The sequence below is a fragment of the Phacochoerus africanus genome, chromosome 3 (genome assembly GCF_016906955.1).
Source record: "Phacochoerus africanus isolate WHEZ1 chromosome 3, ROS_Pafr_v1, whole genome shotgun sequence".
Taxonomy (NCBI): Eukaryota; Metazoa; Chordata; class Mammalia; order Artiodactyla; family Suidae; genus Phacochoerus; species Phacochoerus africanus.
In genome coordinates, this window is record NC_062546.1 from 196412320 (window position 1) to 196433415 (window position 21096).

A 21096-nucleotide genomic window follows, 5' to 3' on the forward strand; every position below is an offset into this window, starting at 1 on the left:
CCTTGTCACAGCTTAAAAATAAACAGCATTAACATATACACTTTCAAAATGAAAGTTGGAAAGGTTTGTACCGTATTATCAAACATTTACAGTTACATTTCTTTCCCAAGACTGCTATGAATTAGATCTTAAGAGATCACTAATCTGTGACTGACAATTAAAAAAAAAAAAAAACCTAAGAAAAATGGATTTAAAATGGCACTTCAGATGCCTATAATGGTTTGTTAGGCAAAAGGAGAAACAGCTCTGCAAGCAAGGAGAATAATGCACTGTCATCACTGCAGAGGTGATACACAATTATTAATCCTAATGTTACAACCAGAGACTAATGAAAACAAGTATCATAACATTTTAGGATAACCTGGTAATTTTTAATACTATGCAATGATTCAAATGCAAGTGATTCTGCCCTGAAAAATGTATAAGCAATGTGAAGATTTACCTTTTAGAAAGGTGTCCCCTTGACAGTTCAGAAGTAGTATTAGACTGCACTTTGGGTGCCTTAGAAATAGATTTTCTACTCTCAGGAGGGCTATATCCCTTATGTTTTGCCTGCCCTAAATGTGACCTGTCAGCAGAAAATCAAAACAGATATCTATCAGGAAAATGAGATGCAAATACAGTACTGAAAGTGAAATATTTTTTCATTAAAAAAAAAAACCCTCCCAATCCTTCATAATTGATCCTACCCCTTTCCCAAATATTTCACAATTATTACTCTTATCAGATAATCTGGGCAAAGAAATTACCTCTAAGAACCCCTTAAAAACCAAGAGCTTAGATTTATAACCAGTTGCCATAAATGTACAGCAATATTACAATTGCTCAAGCAACAATGAATTTTTCAGCCATTTTACTGCAGACATTCAATTATGCTCCATTTTTGCAAAAAGTAAATATGGACTTTAGATCACAACTACGTTTAATAGACAATGTAACTATAATAGCTTAAAAGGTTTACAGAAAACCTCCAATCCCTACAATGCTACTCATTCCTAATTTGTACCTCATAATTCAGGTATCCAGAGTAAATTCAGAAGCAGATAAAATCAATTCTCAAACTAATTTTACACCAAAAATCATTAAAAGCACAAAATAGTAAATAAACTTACATGAAATCAACAGAGTAATATTTGCTAAGAATTTAAAGCACTAATCAACAGAAAGTACACCAGGAGTTCCCGCTGTGACTAAGGGAGTTAAGACTCCAACTGTAGGAAGTTCCCGCTGTGGCTCAGTAGTAACAAGCCCAACTAGTAGCCATGAGGATGCGGGTTCAATCCCTGGCCTCGCTCAGTGGGTTAAGGATCTGGCACTGCCGTGAACTGTGGTGTAGGTCACAGATGTGGCTTGGATCCCAAGTTGCTGTGGCTGTGGCCAGCAGCTGCAGCTCCAATTGGACCCCTGGCCTGGAAACTTCCATATGGTGCAGGTCAGGCCCTAAAAAGGGGGGGAAAAAAAATTCAACTGCAGCAGTTTGGGTCACTGCAGAGGCTTGGGTTATATCCTGGCCTGACACCGTAGGTTAAAGGATGCGGCGTTGCCACAGCGGCAGCACAAGTCACAGCTGTGGCTCAGATTCAGTCCCTGGCCTGGGAACTTCCACATGCCATGCGTGCAAGGAAGGAAGGGAGGGAGGAAGGGATGGATGGAAGGAAAGGAACGGAACGGAACGGAACGGAACGGAAAGGGAAAGGGAAAGGAAAGGGAAAGGGAAAGGAAAGGAAAAAGAAACGAAGAGAGAAGGAGGGAGGGAGGAAGGAAGGAGGGCGGGAAGAAAAATACACCAAAAACCAAGTCCTAGAGAAAAAGATACAGAATTTACCAGAAAATATTCCAAACAATTACACAACTGATACATGGTTGAGCTACACTTATAATAAATCAAATCCATTGTTTTAAGAGCAGTTTGAGGGACAGAGCTTAGATTTTTAACTTCTGGCCAAGGTTACATGAGATCTACACGAGCAAAGGAAGCACGAATGAATGAATATATCCCAGAAAAGCTAGTGTTACAGAGGTGCGAACATGCATCCTTCATGAAAATAACAAAAGAGCACATTCTCATGAGAATAACAAAGTTTCATTAATACCAAAGATGTTTACTTTGTTTAAAAAAAAAACAAAAAAACTTTTAAAGCCTTTCATTCTGAACACGATCTTAAATGACCTTAGAAATAAGTCTTTGAAAACCTCACATGATAATGATAATTGAAGCTGTAAGGATGCCATACAGTTCTTAACGTAGCATACTAGTTTCACCAGCTCTTCAAAAAGGTGATCTAGGGTTTTTAGTCTCAGTATCTTTAAAGTTTTCTTCCATTTTTGTAGAAGAATACTGGATTCTTAAAAGAAGATACAAAAATTAGCTTCTCGATGAAAGAAAACATTTCTTGGATCCAAAATACCATTTTCATTGTTAAGATTCTAATCCATAACAGAACAGTATTATCTAAAGACTTAACTGGAATAGATCAACTACATAAACTACAGTCTCTCATGTGTCGTCTTCTTCACTTTAGCAACGATTTCTTTGGGGGGGGTATTATATTTTCTCGGGGTGTTGCCAAGGTGAACCTTGTAGGAACGTGTACACGTTACAATTTAGTTTTTACTTTTCCTAGATATTCTTACACTGCAGGTCAAAATTTCACTTTATCCCATGAGTTTCTACTTTTTTTCTTTTTATAGCCACACCTGTGGCACATGGAAGTTCTTGGCCTGGGGTAGAATCAGTGCTGCAGCTGCAAGCCTTCGCCACAGCCACACCGGATCCAAGCCATGCCTGCGACCTAGACCACCGATTTCAGCAACACCAGATCCTTAATGCACTGAGTGAGGCCAGGGATCAAACCTGCACTCTCACAGACACTATGCGGGGTTCTTGACCTGCTGAGCCTCAAAGGGAACTCCTATTCCATGAGCTTCTTATTTGGGAAATTTAATTTCCAGGAGTTTTTTTTGTTTGTTTGTTTCTTTTCTAGTAACAGATAGGAGTTTTGTTTTTTAAAGAAAGAGAAGGGGAGGGAAGAACATCAAATCATCTGAGAAAGTGAGACTCACAAAACCAGCTTAAATCCAAAGCCTACACTGATGTGATTCTACCTTTCCTAAGATTATTATTATCTTTTTTTTTTTGTCTTTTTGCCTTTTCCAGGGCTGCTTCCCATGGCATATGGAGGTTCCCAGGCTAGGGGTCGAATCGGAGCTGTAGCCACGAGCCTACGCCAGAGCCACAGCAACGCGGGATCAGAGCCGCGTCTGTGACCTACACCACAGCTCACGGCAACGCCGGATCCTTAACCCACTGAGCAAGGCCAGGGACCGAACCCGCAACCTCATGGTTCCCGGTCGGATTCGTTAACCACCGCGCCACGATGGGAACACCTCCTAAAATTATTTAAGTATGATATTCTCACTGAAGCCTGGCTAAATAAATACTCTTAAATATTATTAAATACTGATCAATATGTCCTTCTGCCTGTTGTTTAGCACAGTCCTAATACATCTTTCTGTGAAGGGCAGTAAATACTTTTTAGCTTTGTGGGCAGTACTCTGTCAGGAAAACAGGCATAAACAACACATAAACAAATGGGCTTGGCAATGTTCCAGCCAAATTTTCATTTACAAAAAACCAGGCAGTAGGCTGGATCAGGGCCATGGGCTGTAGTTTTCCAACCCCTGCCTCACAACAAGTGGAGCAGCCAACCAGATGGTTCCCATAAGTAACAATATGGGCCCTCCTAAAGTGGGAGTCTATTTTATTATGCCTATTTATAAATTATTAATGTTCAAAATACTGTAACGTAAATCTCTATAAAATAATAATGCTGATTAATTAGCCAATTAGAATATAACAGCATTCAAAACTAAATGAGCCTTGATGCCTCTTTTTAGTTCATTTTACCAACTCCCTCATTTACCAAAACGTATTGCTCCATGTTAATTTTTATTAAAAAGCATAATCTAAGACTCAAAAAATGTATATCCACTATAAATCAAATTCGCAACAGCACAGTAAAGATTCATGACAAGCCTGAGCAGCACATTGAGCGATTTACACCCTGGGGCCAGGTGAGAGGGTGGGGCAGGAACGTCAGGAGCGTCTACATCATCCCGTGGGTGCGCCTGGGGAAAAAAATCTCAAGCTCTGCAAAATTACCCACTAAAAATAACCAAAAATGTCACCAATTTTAGTAAAAGATTAACCCTGCTCTATCATTTGCACCAATAATCACAGTTGGTCTTCTCATTTGTTTTACTTTTGGACTTTTCCCTTTAAGTAGAATTTTTTTTTGTCTTTTTTGTCTTTTTTGTTGTTGTTGTTGTTGTTGCTATTTCTTGGGCCGCTCCCGCAGCACATGGAGGTTCCCAGGCTAGGGGTTGAATCGGAGCTGTAGCCACCGGCCTACGGCCTACGCCAGAGCCACAGCAACGTAGGATCCGAGCCGCGTCTGCAACCTACACCACAGCTCACGGCAACGCTGGATCATTAACCCACTGAGCAAGGGCAGGGACCGAACCCGCAACCTCATGGTTCCTAGTCGGATTTGTTAACCACTGCGCCACGACGGGAACTCCTTAAGCAGAAATTTTAAAAGACTTTCTTCTAAGACCAGCTTCATCAAATGTAAAGATACAGGGGTTCCCACTGTGGCTCAGCAGCTAACGGACCCAGTGTCGTCTCTGTGAAGATGCAGGTTTGATCCCTGGCCTCACCAAGTAGGTTAAGGATCTGGCATTGCCACAAGCTGCGTCTTGGGTCCAATGTTGCTGTGGTGTACGCCACAGCTGTAGCTCCAATTTAATCCCTAGCCCAGGAACTTCCATATGCTACAGGTGCAGCCATAAAAAGAAAAAAGAAATTAAAAATAGAATTCTGGAGGAGATGTCCCTTTTCGTCATTTTCTTTCTTTACATATACAGGAGTAAATAGTTTTGAGCTTCCTGTTCAAAATGTGGTGGTTCTGGGAGCCACTGAACTAGCTATTTCTTCCACTAAATGATTTAACTCATGTCAGCATGATTTCCAGGCTTTTCCTAAGACCTTCACAGATAAACCAAATCTTACTCTTTAATTGAAAGGTCTGTCCCAATTTCAATTCATATATTAATACTATAGGAAAAACCACCTACGGACACTCACCATTTGCTTCTAATACTGACATCATTTCCCTACTTACCAAGTGCATGTGGGCCAACCCACCCACATAAAGAAACCCGAGTTGCAACAGAACACACCATAATCAACTCTGGGTTACCTGCTTTACAGATTAACTTAAAAGCAAGCCTCAAATGCCTCTTGTTGACTTTTAGGCAAACTGTGGTGACTGTCCATTCTAGATATTTTAATTTAACTTCTACTGCTCTTTAGTAAAATACCTGGTAGTCTAAAAATTTAGAAAGCATCTCTAGTCTAGAGGACATCTACAAGAGGCCAAAACACTGTAGCAAAGAGCACATTCTTATTCTCATCTTAGGCAAGATGAGGAAAGTGGCTAGTTATAGGCAGCTGATTAATTTCTTATATTGCAGTTCTTCACAATTTTATTTGAAATTAGTACCTATGTCACATATTCACAACTCAACTATATGTACACATTACCAAATATAAATGATTTGGTAGTTAATTACATCTCCAAATTTGTTTATGTATACATTTTTATGCTTTTATATTTTATATACACAATATAACATTGTTTTATCTTCCAAAAATTAAATGCTTTGTTTATAATCCTATAAAAAAATGTTTTAAATATGCCCCTGATTTTCAATCAAGATGAAAAGTTCACCTAAACCATTGTAAACAAAAAATTCACCAATGTTCTCTATAAAATGTACTAGTTTCTATTTCAGTCACAAAACAGAAGCTGACTAGTCTGACGAATATTCCTATGCTGAGTTATGATAAAATGCTAACCCAAATAATTCTGTCAATTAGAACTTCTTTTTTATCTTAAAAGCAGAATTAAAAAAAAATAGTGGATCTTTCTCTAGGCTGCATTCTGAAAACACATATTGGGGAACAACGGTGCTACCAGCATTTTAACAGGTAAGCACTAGAGGTAGCACATGCCATGCAATATGCAGAGCCAGCAGACATAGTGAAAAACTCTCCAAAGAACAATATATTTCTAATAGCCTTAATAACACATGAAGACCTTATGAAAAACTTAAAATCTGGCCATGACATTGGGGGGGAGAATAGACTTACAATTTTCAGGCTTAATTTTGCATGGTTTTCTACATGCTTAAAATTTTCCAGGAATACATGGAAATCAAGAAAAGACTGTATTTGTTTTTTGCAGCTTTACCAAGAGCCATGCGTCATTTTGGGAAAGTTTATAATGAAAATGCTGCTGACGACATTTAAGTCTGTCGTTGCAGCTGTCACATTCAATAAATTTAAATACAGATGCAAGCATCTGAACATAGTGTCAATATAGTACCAAAGCATTACCTATTGAGATGTTATTTTGTTGTTTTCCTTTTACTTGTTTATTTTTACCTTTGTAAAATGCCTGGAACATGACATTGTGTTTCTAAGCTGTATAAGCAGGCATTGACTGCACTTCTTAATAATTCAAGATACTAAAGAGGCATCATAATAAAGATGTTTACATTATGCGATCCACATTACAGCACGGGAGCACTGGATCTAACAGAGCTGAGAGCCACTGTACCGAACTCCCCATTTCAAGAGACGTTAGGTTTCCCAACTCAAGTACATGCAAGTCATAACAGGGCACATAAAAACTGATAGCACACTAGACTGGCCCTGTCCTAATAGGGGTCAGAATCTCATAAAACAAAGAGACCTAAGGGGCTATAAAGTTCACAACAAAGGGAGAAATTACGCTTAGCAGGAAAATACACGTTTTACAGACCAGACAGCATTTAAACCACACCCTAAAGAATGAAAAGTTGAAGGCAAAGAGCACTGGTCAAAAGCAGCCCAGACCAAGGCAGAGAGGCAGCAAATTATGAAGCCCACAGGGCACCTGGTAAACCATATGAATTTCCCTGAGCACAGAGATACATCAGGAAACAAGGCTGAAAGGACAGGGCAGGGCTTAAATGCCTTTGTGGAAGGATTACTAGACTGTTCTTAATTGTTTGCAGCAAGAGACAGGGTTAGAAGCAGGGAAGCAAAAGCCACAATTTTATATGTTCAACAATCTGGGTATGCTGAGGATGGGTGAGTAAACCACAACACATGTTATTGTGTAAAGAAAAAAGCAGAGGGATTGCACGTAATCGAAACCATGGGAAAAGATCCACCGAAGGGAACCTTACAGCTCAATTTACTTTTGCCCTCACTTTTCACAAATAAAGCAGTGGGGTGAGGAGCATAAATACCAAGATCATAAAGGTGAATTAGTGATGGAACATGATGGAGGATAATGAGAGAGGAAAAATGTATACACGCCTATGACCAGGTCACTCTGCTACACAGCAGAAACTGACAGAACATAATAAATTTTTTTTTGTCTTTTTTTGTTGTTGCTATTTCTTGGGCCGCTCCCGCGGCATATGGAGGTTCCCAGGCTAGGGGTTGAATCAGAGCTGTAGCCACCGGCCTACGCCAGAGCCACAGCAACGTGGGATCCAGCCGCGTCTGCAACCTACACCACAGCTCACGGCAACGCCGGATCGTTAACCCACTGAGCAAGGGCAGGGACCGAACCCGCAACCTCATGGTTTCTAGTCGGATTCGTTAACCACTGCGCCACGACGGGAACTCCCATAATAAATTTTTTTAAAAAATAAGTAAATTAGCCATTAGTGATGCAATACTATTTCATGAATAGCAATGGTGGGTTTTCTTTTTGCTTTTTAGGGCCACACCCATGACATACAGAAGTTCCCGGGCTAGGGGTCAAATCACAGCTACAGCTGCCGGCCTACACCACAGCAATTCAGGATCCAAGCGGCATCTGCAACCTACACCACAGCTCAAGGCAACACCAGACCCCCACTAACTCACTGAGCAAAGCCAGTGATGGAACCTGCATGCTCATGGATACTAGTCGGATTGTTTCCTCTGCCCCACAACGGGAACTCTTGCAGTCGTTCTTATAAATGATCACAGAGTAAGTTTAAAGGTGCAATTACGTGATAAACATTACGTTAACTCTTTAAATACTGCTTAATCCTCAAATGACACCGAAGGCAGGTTTATGTCCATTTTAAAGATGTAAGAAATGTGCCTTGCCTGGAATCACACAACCCTTAGGCAGAAAAGGTGAAGCTGAGCCCAGGTATTCCAGCTCCCTAAACCTCAACTGGCACAGGTGCACCTGGGGCTCAGAAGCCAAAGTAAAAGGCCTGCAGCTCTGCAGTTATTTTTTTCCTACTGAAATGTTGGTATTTCTGTCCCTATTTGATTGTTCACAGGTCAAAATTAAGGGCTTATGGCTTTGGAAAAGGTTTATGAGAGAAATAAAACTCCACTTTTCTTTTCTTTTCCTTGTCTTTTTAGGGCCACACTGGCAGCATATGGAGGTTCCCAGGCTAGGGGGTGAACAGGAGCTGTAGCCTCTGGCCTACGCCAGAGCCATAATAACACAGGATCCGAGCCGTGTCTGTGTCCTACACCACAGCTGACAGCAGTGCTAGGACCTTAACCCACTGAGCGAGGCCAGGCATCAAACCTACAACCTCATGATTCCTAGTCGGATTTGCTTCTGCTGCACCACGATGGGAACTCCCAAAACTCCAGTTTTCCTTCCAGTTTTCTTCATTTAAGAGAAAAAAAAAAGCAAAAACAGCAGCCTTCCATATATGATGTTGCAACATGTGGTTTAATTATTGAAAAAGCTTTTATATATATTCAAATTTTTAGCCCCAGTGATATCCTCCCAGGAAGGCATTCTGAGACTGAGAAAACATTCATAAAAAGTAATGCAAACATTGTATTCCTCTAATATTGTAGGAGAATCAGAGCAAATCCTCAGTTAAGGATATGAAATAATCTATGGTATCTGACACCTTATAGGTTTCCAATATGTTTATAAAGTGACTTCTGGACAAAATCTTATACCTGATGATTAGAGCAAAAAATACATATAATGCAGAGAAAACTATACAATGGATAAAATATTACTTTCTCGGTCCAAGGAAGAATCTTAACACAGATACTCTTAAGAATCCAATATGCGAAACTTCCACCTAGAAAAAGCAGCCTCTGTTCCTCTTTACACAAAGGCAAGCAGGCCATGGTTGACCATAACACTGTCAATCTTGCCTCCCAGCCCCAAGGTCTGATGGGACAGACCAATCCTCAGCATTACGAAGGCAGCCAAGAGCAGGTGCACACGTGGTCCTGTGGCTGAAATACAAAGTGCACGGTGATGCAGTAAGAGTCATCATTACTGAAAGGAGCAAGTGACGAGTTACCTGGCCAACTTGAGTACATACTGGTTTTTAAAGTAGTTTCAATTGAGTATAAGCCGTTTGTTAAAGTAGTTTCAATTTGGTCATAACAGTGAAGTCATTTTCACATCATACCATGTCTCCTCTTAACATTCTCCTCCTCCTCCTCAGTTCCCATCTGACTGAGCAAAGGTCAGGATGAAAAAGGGACAGGAGTTCCCACTGTGGCGCAGTGGGTTAATGATCTGGCTTGTCTCTGTGGCACCATGAGTTCAACCTTTGGCCCAGCTCAGGGGGCTAAGGATCCAGCAACGTTGCAGCTGTGGTGTAGGCTGCAGCTACAGTTGGATTTGATTCCCTGGCCTGGGAACTTCCATAAACTACAGGTGCAGATGAAAAAGAAAAAAAAAAGAGATCAAGAGAAACAAAAGGAACACACAAAAAGAACATTTAAAAAAAAAAAAAAGTACCCATACTGGGTAATTAATTAAAGGAATGAAGAGAACACACAATTACACCGCCATGGTGCACGAAAACTTTGGGGAAATAAATGATCTGTTGTAGACACTGGAGTGAAACTAAGAAAACAATGTTAAACAGCCTGTGATGGCTACAGGTGCTGTTTACAAATATTCTATTTCTCTTTCTTCCAGACACACAGTGAGATGCTACTTGCCAAACCCACTTGGAAGTTACGTGCAGCCCTGGACTCGCTCTGGTCAAGAGACTGTGAGTGGGAGTGAATCACATCTGAAGGAAGCCTTGGGCAGCCCCGCCTCCTGCTGCCACAGCAGTGACCCCCGAACACCTGAGTGTGCAGACACAGGACAGAGCCTGCAAGAGACTCAGGATGGACACGTTTTCTAGTGCCGGGATTGTCATAAACACCAGTATTTAGGAGCTGATGGTTACTGCGGCATAATCCAGACTACTTCAGCACATGGCTCATTTAGACCAGACCCTGTTTCAACTTTCTGCCTTCACTCCAGTCAATTGCCTTTTCATGGCCGTTTCAGGAAAAAAAAAAAAAAAGGCACACTTCTGTGCCTAGAAATACCAAGAAAGAAAATCTCCTCATCTCCACCCGACACTAGTATTTGCGGAAAACCTACTACTTGTAACTAAAGTAACATGAGAAACAAAAACCTGAGAACTAAAATCCACTCTGGAGATAACTAATGACTCCACAGGTCAAGCAGAGACAAATACGACCGACAAGTACCATATGCTTTACAACTGCGTCAACTTTCAGAGCTCACTCAATTTGGTCTTCACCAGAAATGTCTCTCTCTTTTTTTTTCAGCCACATCTGCATCATGCAGAAATTCTTGGGTCAGGGATCAAACTCGAGCCACAGCAGTGACAACGCCAGATCCTTAGCCTGCTGAGCCGCCGGAGCCCTCCACCACCTGACCTCAATCCTCAGCCACAGGCCCCTCTCCTCTGCGGAACTGGAACTGCCTGTGACCAAGGCTGTGCTACTCCCTTTTCCATACCTGCCACCTGGAATGGTGTTCCACAAAGGGCTGGATACAATCTTAAACTGCGTTTGTACTGCCAAGTACATTAAGGCAGGATTCTTAACTCTAAAGCCAAAAATAGCAGCTTTATTCAAATAAGGCACACATACCTCTCAAATCAGAACAGCTAAATAATCAAATCTAAAGAAGGCAAGGGATGATACAGCTCTGAAGAACTAAGGAGTAGAATTTGTCAGAACTTTAACACACACACTCAATCTCTGGTATATTTGCTTTTCTCTGACTGCCCATCTTCTTCCATGAGGCAGGAGATGTGCAGCTGGCAACTTGAGATTTGCATCTTTCCTCTGCTACCAGAGAGGAAGAGGCTTCCAGTTTTTCCCAGCTTGGACCGTGTGACCAGGCCAGTCCCACCACTGAGCTCAGAAGGAAGGAAGACTAGAGACTGTCCCAGCTTTGGCACAAGGCAATGGGGAGCCAGCAAGCTGTGAGTAAGATCACAGTGGAAAAGAGTATCTACCCACCGCTCAACTGAGGAAAATCGTTACCTCAGGGTTACCGTTACAAGGGCTTAATATCCTAAACAGACGAACCACCCACACAACTCAACAAAACCAAACAACCTAATCAAAAAACAGGCAGAAGTCCTAACTAAATAGGTATTTCTCCAAAGAAGACATACGGATGGCCAGTAGTAGGCACATGAAAAGATGCTCAACATCACTAATTACTAGAGAAAGGCAAAGCAAAACTACAGTGAGGTACCTAACACCTCACGTCAGTCAGAAAGGCCATGATTAAAACATCTACCAATAACAACTGTTGGAGTCGGTGCGGAGAAAAGGGAACCCAGAGTTCCCGTCATGGCGCAGTAGAAACGAATCCGACTAGGAACCATGAGGTTGTTTGATCCCTGGCCTCGCTCGGTGGGTTAAGGTCCTAGCACTGCTGCCAGCTGTGGCGTAGGTCGCAGATGCTGCTCAGATCCCTCGTCACTATGGCTGTGGCATAGGCCAGCAGCTGTAGCTCTGATGAGACCCCTAGCTGGGAACCTCTATATGCCATGGGCGTGGCCCTAAAAAAAAAAAAAAAAAAGAAAAAAAGAAGAAAAAAGGGAACCGTCCTACACCACTGGTGGGAATGTAAATTGGTGCAACCACTATAGGAAATAGCATGGAAGTTCCTCAGAAAACTAAATGTAGAACTTCCACATGACCCAGCAATCCCACTCCTGGGCATGCATCTGGATAAAGCTGCAATTCAAAAAGATACATGCACCCCTATGTTCACAGCAGCACTAGCCACAACAGCCAAGACAGGGAATCAACCTAAATGTCCATCAACAAATGAATGGAGTAAGAAGATGAGGTACATATATACAATGGAATATGACTCAGCCATTAAAAAAAAAAATGAAATAATGCTATCTGCAGCAACATGGATGCAACTAGAGATTCTCATACAAAGTAAGTCAGAAAGAGCAGGACAAATACCATACATATGTAATCTACAACGTAGCACAAACGAACCTATCTACAGAAGAGAAACAGAACCACAGACATGGAGAAGAAACTTGATTGCTAGGGGTGGGGGGGAAGTGTGGAGGGAGTGGGATGGACTGGGAGTTTGGGGTTAGTAGCTGCAACTATTACATTTAGAATGGATAAGCAATGAAGTCCCACTGTAGGGCAAAGGGAACTATAACCAGTCTCTTGGGACAGCTCACGATGGAAGATAATACAACAAAGGAAATGTATATGTATGGGTGACTGAGTCACTTTGCTATACGGCATAAATTAGCACAATGCTACCAATCAACTATACTTGAAGAAATGTTTTTAAAAACCTATTTTTCTAATGTTTTCTAACTGCATTACTAAGAGACACCAATAAAATGAAATTAATGCAATGTTTCTGTACCAAATTAGCAGAAAAATGCAATACAAAAGATAACAGAAATAGAATGATGAGAGAAAGCACTCTTCTTTCTGATGGTGATAAGTAAATTATAGAAAAAAATTATCTGAAATAAGTTAACCATAAAAAACTCTTCTGGGAATACAGCCTTAAGAGATACCGGAAATGCAAACATTTAAGCCTAAGCAAAAACGTTTCCCACTGCAACCACTCAATTATCCAAAAAACCAAAAATGAATCGTGGAAAATACCACACAATTCAGTAAATCATGTGACCATTTGTAAACAATTACCAAAAATCATAAGAGGAAATGCTAAGCGAAAAAAGCAGGATTCGAAGTATTTACAGTGTAACCAGCTTGCACACTCAATTGTGTTTTAAAGACAGATACAAATCAAAATATTAACATATACCAATCCTGTGGATAAACCTCTGGATACTTATTTTCTTTTTTCTGTATCCCAGCCCTTTGAAATACTTCTTAAAACACAATCTATTTCTTTCTGTATAATTAATGCTAGCTGAAAAAAAATAAAATCTCTGCTTCAAAAATGTTAACAGAAAGTTATAACCTCTAGATCTCGTAATTGAGGTTTCCATCATTAATAAATTATTAAAAGTTGGCAGACAAATTTTTTTAATGAGGGTGAGGAGGTGGGGTAGAAATTGGATTCAAGCATTTCCTCACACCATTAAAAAAACAACAAGCTCTGGGGAGTTCCCATTGTGTCACAACGAATCCAACCGGGAACCATGAGGCTGTGGGTTCAATCCCTGGCCTCGATCAGTGGGTTAAGGATCCAGCACTGCAGTGAGCAGTGGTATAGATCACAGAGACAGCTCGGATCTGGCTGTGGCATAGGCTGGCAGCTGAAGCTAGCATGGCGATCTCCGTGTGCCTCGAATGTGGCCCTTAAAAACCAAAAAAAAAAAAAAAAAAACAGTAAAACGTTGAAAAATAACAGAACTGAGAAGAAAATTTTATCCTGGGGATGGAGAAGGCAACAAAAGAAGAAAAGAAGCAAAGAACTAATAGAGTTGCCTATCTAAATTTAAATTCCTCTGGAGTTCCCGTTGTGGCTCAGTGGTTAACGAATCTGACTAGGAACCATGAGGTTGTGGGTTCAATCCCTGGCCTTGCTCAGTGGGTTAAGGATCCGGCATTGCTGTGAGCTGCAGTGTAGGTTGAAGACACGGCTCGGATCCTGCGTTCCTGTGGCTCTGGCATAGGCCAGCGGCTATAGCTCCGATTCGACCCCTAGCCTGGGAACCTCCATATGCCGCAGGAGCAGCCCTAGAAAAGGCGAAAAGACAAAAAATAAATAAATAAAATAAAATCTTCTATAAATTAAAACAAACCATAATGAGTAATAAAACTTGAAAAATATCTGCCCATGTCAGCTTCCATGAAGGGGTCTAGTAAAAAAACAATCATCTCCAAAATTAAATAGACAAAGGATACTAACATTCACAAAATGCATAAAAATGGCCACCAACATGTGGCAAAGATCTTCAACCCTATAGAAACCAAAGAAATGGCAACTTTAATCAAATGATTCCTTTATTCCCACCAGTTTTTACTAACAATAGTATACTATATATTAAGCAGGATTTGGAAAAAAAGGCATTTTCACCAAGTATTAGCAGGAGAATAAATTGTTTTAATCAAAAGCAAAAAAAAAGGCAAAATCTTTCTGAAAGACAATTCAGCAATTTTTAAAAAGTCTTCAAAATATTCATATCCTGGGTCCTATGAACCCACTTCAGGAATCTGACTTGATAAAATCAGAATCACTTTCAAATGTGGTAGGCACAGCAACACACTTTACAGAAGAAAACTGGGGGAAGAAACTAGAAACCCAAACTTAAATCACAGGCTTACATATAAAGTCATGGAATAGAAACCTAAAGCAGAAATACTAACCATCATTACCTCTAGGTGGCTGAATTAAATTTACCTTAATTCTTTTTGTGTGTGTGTGCTTTTTAGGGACGCATCTGGAGGCGGCATATGGAGGTTTTCCCAGGCTGGGGTCTAATCAGAACCACAGCCGCTGGCCACAGCCACAGCCATGCCAGATCCAAGGCCGCATCTGCCTATACCACAGCTCATGGCAACGCCGGATCTGTAACCCATTGATGGAGGCCAGGGATCCAACCTGGAACCTCATGGATCCTAGTCAGATTCGTTTCCTCTGAGCCACAATGGGAAATCCAAATTTGCCTTAATTCTTAATTTTCCTGAAGCATCCCAATTTTCTATTCTCAACATGCTGTGGTTTTATAACAATAATGAAGAAACTTTCACTAGAGCAATCTTAATAAAAGCTGCTATAAAACTGAATTCAACCCCACTACTGACATTTGAGAAAAACATGAAAAAAGCACATGACATATGAAGATGCTACTGCATGGCAGAGGGAGGGGGGCCTGCAAGTACCTGCGTTAGAAGTGGGAAAGGTTAGGTGGTATCCCTGAGAGCAAGCCCACAGACAAGCAGTGGAGGTGAGAGTGATTTCCTAAAGAGGAAAAAGAGAACAGAAAAGAGAGCAACAGACCAATGACAGCACAAAAAATTACGGAAGAAAAGAAAAAAGAAGGAAAATGTCTAGTTCCATTATGGACAGAGATGAAGAATGGGTGAAAAAGAGGAGAGGGAATGAACAGGAGAAATTAAACACTTCTCAAAGATCCAGCTTTTTTTAAATCTTGATTTGGGAAAAGGACCTGCACAAACAAGACCCAAGTTTGGAAGGAAACAGTGAATCAAATATGAATGGATTAAAAAATCCAAGGAGGGGAAAAACTGCTTCTTCAATTCTAAACTGAATAATACTCTTCAATTTTAAGTAATTCATACCCTCTCAGGTCCTTCATCATTTGGATCAAGTGGTTTGTGCAGGAGAAACAGTCTGGCGTAATAAAAAGAATTACTGACTGTAGCGTGAAGAGGTCAAGGAGCAAGTCCTGACTCCACACACCAGCTGTGTGAAGCGGAGCAAGCTGCCACACTTAGAAAACAGGAACTACAAACTCCGGACAACAGTTTCTGAGAGTCTCACTTGAAAGAATACATACATACAATTGCTTCGCCAGTGCTGGTGCAGCAGACACTCTAATTTATGGCCACTATTTGAATCACTCTATCACCAGGAATACATTTACAGAACCAAATCGACTGGGTTTTTTTTTTGTTTGTTTGTTTGTTTTTTAACAAAAGCTTACAATAACAGCATTTTACTTAGGAAAACTAAGGAAAAGGTGTCAGATTAAAAAAATGAAAATACAGCTGTAATTGCTCTCTCCCAATGAGCCCCAATCCTCTCACCCCCACATCACTACAGGTTTTTTGGAGGTAACATAATTGTTAGTACAGCACACACTCTACTGGGGCTTCCAGAGGCAACCGGGGGATTGATGAAAAAGTCCCTTCCAGTTCGGAGATTGCATCATGAACAAAAGAATCATGCTGTCTAAAATGGTAAAATGAAATTCAAATGCATAAATATCTTCTAATTTGCATTCTCAGCCAAACTGATATGACTTTTTGGACTCAAGTTCTAAACTTCTATGTTCTGATCATAATTATACTTATCCACATGAAAACAGGAAAAATCTGTACCTTCAAAGTTATTACTAAAATCATGCTATATCCACACAATTGAACATGAAGTCTTTAAAAGCCATGTTTTAAGCAATTTTTAAGGAACAGGATTATTACGATTCCAGATTTTTTAAAAAGCAAATTGGCCCTCATGTGTGTACTACTTTTACAGACATGTAAAAGTTTGGCATCCTGAGAGCTGAAACAGGGCTATGTGACTGAAAAGGAGGGAGATTAAAGCTATAAATCCCTAAGTACACCATGCTTTCTATTATCTGACATGTTTCTGCCATTCCAAACACATTTTTACATTTTATTTTCCCTCACAATTGAGCATACCATTGACTGGCTTAAAGCATATAAACCTCAGGGAAAGATTTGCCATTCTACAAATGTGAGTTCCAGCTTGATTACAACTTTGTTATTTAAGCCAATGCATTTTTTCTTCTTCTTCTTCTTCTTCTTTCTTTTTTGGCTACTCCTTGGCTTATGGAGTTCCTGGGCCAAGGATCAGATCTGAGCCGCAGCTGTGACCTAAGCTGCAGCTGTAGCTGCAGCAAAGCTGGATTAAGCTCCCCTGTGCCAGGCTGAGGATCAAACCTGAGTCCCAGAGCTCCCAAGACCCCACCAATCCCCTTGTGCCACAGCGGGAACTCCCTAAGCCAATAAATCTTAATCATTAGTATTAACCATGTCCATTAACCATTTGTTTTCTGCTCATTTTTTTAAATACATAATAAAACATTGAAATAATTCTACATTATTTCTGATGTGGAGAAAAGGTAACAGTGCTGAAATATCACTGTGGATTTAGAAGCACAAACTGTCATTCATGTACAAGAGTCTAAATACAACCTGGGGATTAATAGGTTAATTAACACATATGCAATTAATTTATATGCAATTAATTGACATGCAATTTTTCAAAAGGCACAAGTAACTTATGTGCACCACACACATACAAGCAGTAAAAAGAGACTGAGGCGGAAAAGGCCCATGTTAACAGTGGTTGTAGTGGATTGTGAAACTGATTTTTGTTTTTTTAGACATATGTATTTTCTAAATTCTCTAAATACGTAACATTATTACAATGGAGGAGTGATTTTTTTAATTAACAAGATAAACTGTGGCTGCTCTAACAAATAATTTAAACATAAAAAAGCAAAAAGAAAAAATTTCAGAACAGAATTCTGTACTAAGCATTGTACAGAGCTTAACATAATATACATATTCTAAGAGCTTAACATAATATATGTAATGCTGAAGTTAACTAATAACTCTATGAAATAAGTATCCCTACTGTGTGAACTAAAAAATTGAGGTTTCCTGAAAGATAGAACAAAGGACACACAGCTATTTAACGGCAGAGGCAGAAATTGCACACAAAGTTGTCCTAGTCCAGAACCCAAATGTTCAACCACTGAAACAGCCGGATGTGAACAAGATGTTTCAATTTCTTTACATCTGATATATACAAATTTTTAAATAATGTATTAGACAATACATGGCAATGTCTCAAAATGTTACACCAGGTAATCTTATTAGAATTTAGCCATAATGTATTGTAAGCTAAATATGATTAGTCCATGGACTGGAAAAATTAGGCCTTCAAGTAATTTTGAGTACTTTATGCATAAAAGTAAGTCTTTAGCTAAATCAGACATGGACTTTTATATTCAAGAGAATGTATCTGGTTCTTCATGCTAACACCTACACAATTACTCCAGCTAAAAAGATGGGGTCAGCACCAGACCAAGAAGCAACTAGTGAGAATCGATGTGCTCACCAGCCTGTCGGGGTCCCCCTGTTGTCAAGGAGGAAGATGGGGGAAAAAACTCAAAAGTTAGGTACTGAAACTCAAGGTCTAAAAACAAGCCAGCTTCCTTTCGATCAGGTGAACAAATTAAGGACTCACGAACCTTCATGTCACAGCACGTGTTTAAGGAAGTGAGGAGAAGGAAAGGCAAAAACACGTTGTGCGGGGTGCTGGCAACCCTGGGATTCGAGTTTTCATAATGTCAATGACCCCAACTACTTTCTGAGCCTTGTACATTCAGGGAATGATTAAATAACCACTTTGAATTCCAGTTTTGTGCTACTTGGCTCAAAACTTAGGGGAAAAAAATCACCCATTTACAGCAAATCCATCAAGTTCTGGTCCTCATAATGCAGGTTTTCAAAATATTTTCTTGAATCCCAATTTCTTTTCAAGTTGCCATTAAGTACATACCTTCCTCCTATCGAGTCGTCTTGCGGTTGGGCCCCGGCAGTGTTCCTCTGTGAACGTCGCAGTGACCCCCCTGGATTGTTATTAGGCCGGTTGGACATTGGCACCTCTCTCTTGAAGGGACATACCCTTTCTAGACACTACCATTCACTAAAAGGGGGAAAAAAAAAAGGGAAAAAATTAAAATGTCACCTACACATGGTACAACACAGAAAACAAATGAGGGGCACCAAATATGAAGGGAAAATCTTATATAAACAACTTGATCATATAGCTTTCACTAATGCTGCATTGTCTATTCTTAAAGTCTGGTTGATTAATGTTATACAAAATGTCAGAAAAACATCAAATTCAAGGCATGAAGTCCAGAACCCAGAACATAAAATTAACTTGGATTTCTTGTGGAATGCCCAGGAACTTCCACATTTCTAACTGTACGTGGAAAGGGGCCTAGTATCTAAGGTCAGAACACCTTGGCTCAAGTCCTGTGATGGAACAGGGATTAAATTAAAGGCCTGCCTTTGTACAAACCACTTCTAGCCTCAGATTTCTCAGCCACAGAACAACATACGTCATGCCTACTTCACAGTATTACTGTTAACAAATGAAATCATGACTACAAAGAAAACAGTAAAACTACGGTATCTTAATGGAGAAAGAAGGGGAAAGCAGCTCAATGCAGTAAATTGAGAAATGGCCCCAGATATCTTGGATTTCAACATCAGCTGTGCTGGCTATGACTTTGGATAAGAAACTTAATCTCTATATTTCGTTTACTTCTTCTGTCAAATCAGTATATTAGCCATCTCAAGGAGGTGTTGGCAATAACAAATTGTGAACATAGTTGATAAATGAAATAATTTAGTTCAAAAAATTTATCAATTAACTTGAACTCTATCTTTCTATAAGAAACTGTTCAGAAAAATGCTGATACTCAAAACAAGTTTAACTGATAAAACAGGCCAATATTACTATCATAGAAAGAAAGAATTACATTTTTTTTTTTTTAGGGCCGCAGCCATGGCATATGAAGGTTCGAAGGCTAGGGGTCAAATCAGAGCTGTAGCTGCTGGCCTACACCACAGCTCACAGCAATGCCGGATCCTTAACCCACTGAGCAAGATCAGAGATTGAACCAGCATCCTCAGGGATGCTAGTCAGATCCATTTCTGCTAGGTCACAACGGGAACTCAAAAAATTACCATTTTTATAAATCAAATCTGACACAATATTCTCTTAAGCCTACAGTCAAACTCCAAGTAGAGTTCTTTAATTCTGCTTATTGGGAGGGAACAGAAGGAACAGTCCTAAGACGTTACAGAAAGTTGTGCCAAAAAGAATCTAAGTTAATCAACTAAATCTATTACTGAATATGAAGAGATTCCGTGCACTGTTAACGGGAAAACGGTTTGGCGTTTTTTTTGAGTTATATGTTGACTTAATTCAGTAGAAAAGAACTGTTTCTGTCACACATGCCCACATCATCAATTAATACACTAAATAAACTTCAGTCAGAAAGTTCTAATTTCTAATGCAATTACTCTCAATCTTAGAAAGAAAAAAGATGAGGAGTTCCCACTGTGGTAGAGTGGGTTAAGGATCCAATGCGGTCTCTGTGCCAGGACAGGTTTGATCCCCAGCCTGGAGTAGTGGCTTAAAGATCAGGCATTGCCACAGCTGTGGCAAAGATTGCAGATGCAACCTGGATTTGATCCTTAGCCCAAGAACTTCTATATGCCACGGGTGCAGCCAAAAAAGAAAAAAGAAGAAATACTATGCAAGCAGTACAAGAGGAAGAGGAAGGTTCAATTTACATGTATCGATGGAAAGCTCTCCCCAGGATATGTTAGGGGAGTAAAGGTATAACCAACTCCCATCTGTGTGTGTGTGCAAATGTGTATGTGTATATATACACATATATTTAAGGGCTCGCATGTGTATTTTATCTATTGTTTACACATTTAAAACTGGCAGAAAAATTCATAAAACAGACTATGTTAACTCCCCCCCCCACATCACCAGTTCTGCATTCCATGGTTTCAGTTATGTATCATGGTACAAAAATATTAAATGGAAAATTCCAAGTTTTAAATTCTACGACATTCCAAGTAGCGATGGAAAAATCTCACGCCATCCCTCTCTGTCCTGCTCAGGATGAGGAATCATGATTTTGTCCAGTGCATCCACTGTACGCGCCTCCCCCCAACCCCATTAGCATATGAAAACACACATAATATACAGGGTTTGGTACAAGCCACGGTTTTTAGGCGTCCACTGGGGATCTTGAAACATATCCCCTGCTAATAGTACTGACTGACTGACACTAGGGTCTGAAGTTGAGATGAAAGGAGCCATTTTTGTTATTTATCCTTTGAAAGCAATATGGTAGGCCACTCTACTACAAATGCTGGGCTCTGGAGTCAAACTGCCTCTGACTGAATTCAAATCCTAACTCCAACACTAACAAAACGTATGGCCTTGAATACAAACA

The 21096-nt window shown here is 40.1% G+C and overlaps 1 protein-coding gene across 14 annotated transcripts in view; it reads right to left on the bottom strand.

Annotated features, from left to right (window-relative positions):
• The window catches only part of TRIP12 (thyroid hormone receptor interactor 12), a 153617-nt gene that overhangs the window by 90947 nt on the left and 41574 nt on the right, over positions 1–21096 (bottom strand). For 9 of the 14 annotated variants that reach the window (XM_047773697.1, XM_047773696.1, XM_047773701.1 and 6 more), the window contains exons 2-3: positions 18609–18755; positions 443–568 (exon numbers count right to left, since the gene is read on the bottom strand). In XM_047773697.1, the coding sequence (XP_047629653.1) occupies positions 443–568; positions 18609–18706 (224 nt within the window). In that variant the 5' untranslated portion in view covers positions 18707–18755. The remainder of the gene's footprint in view (positions 1–442; positions 569–18608; positions 18756–21096) is intronic. The other 5 variants (XM_047773702.1, XM_047773703.1, XM_047773700.1 and 2 more) reach the window with 1 other exon arrangement.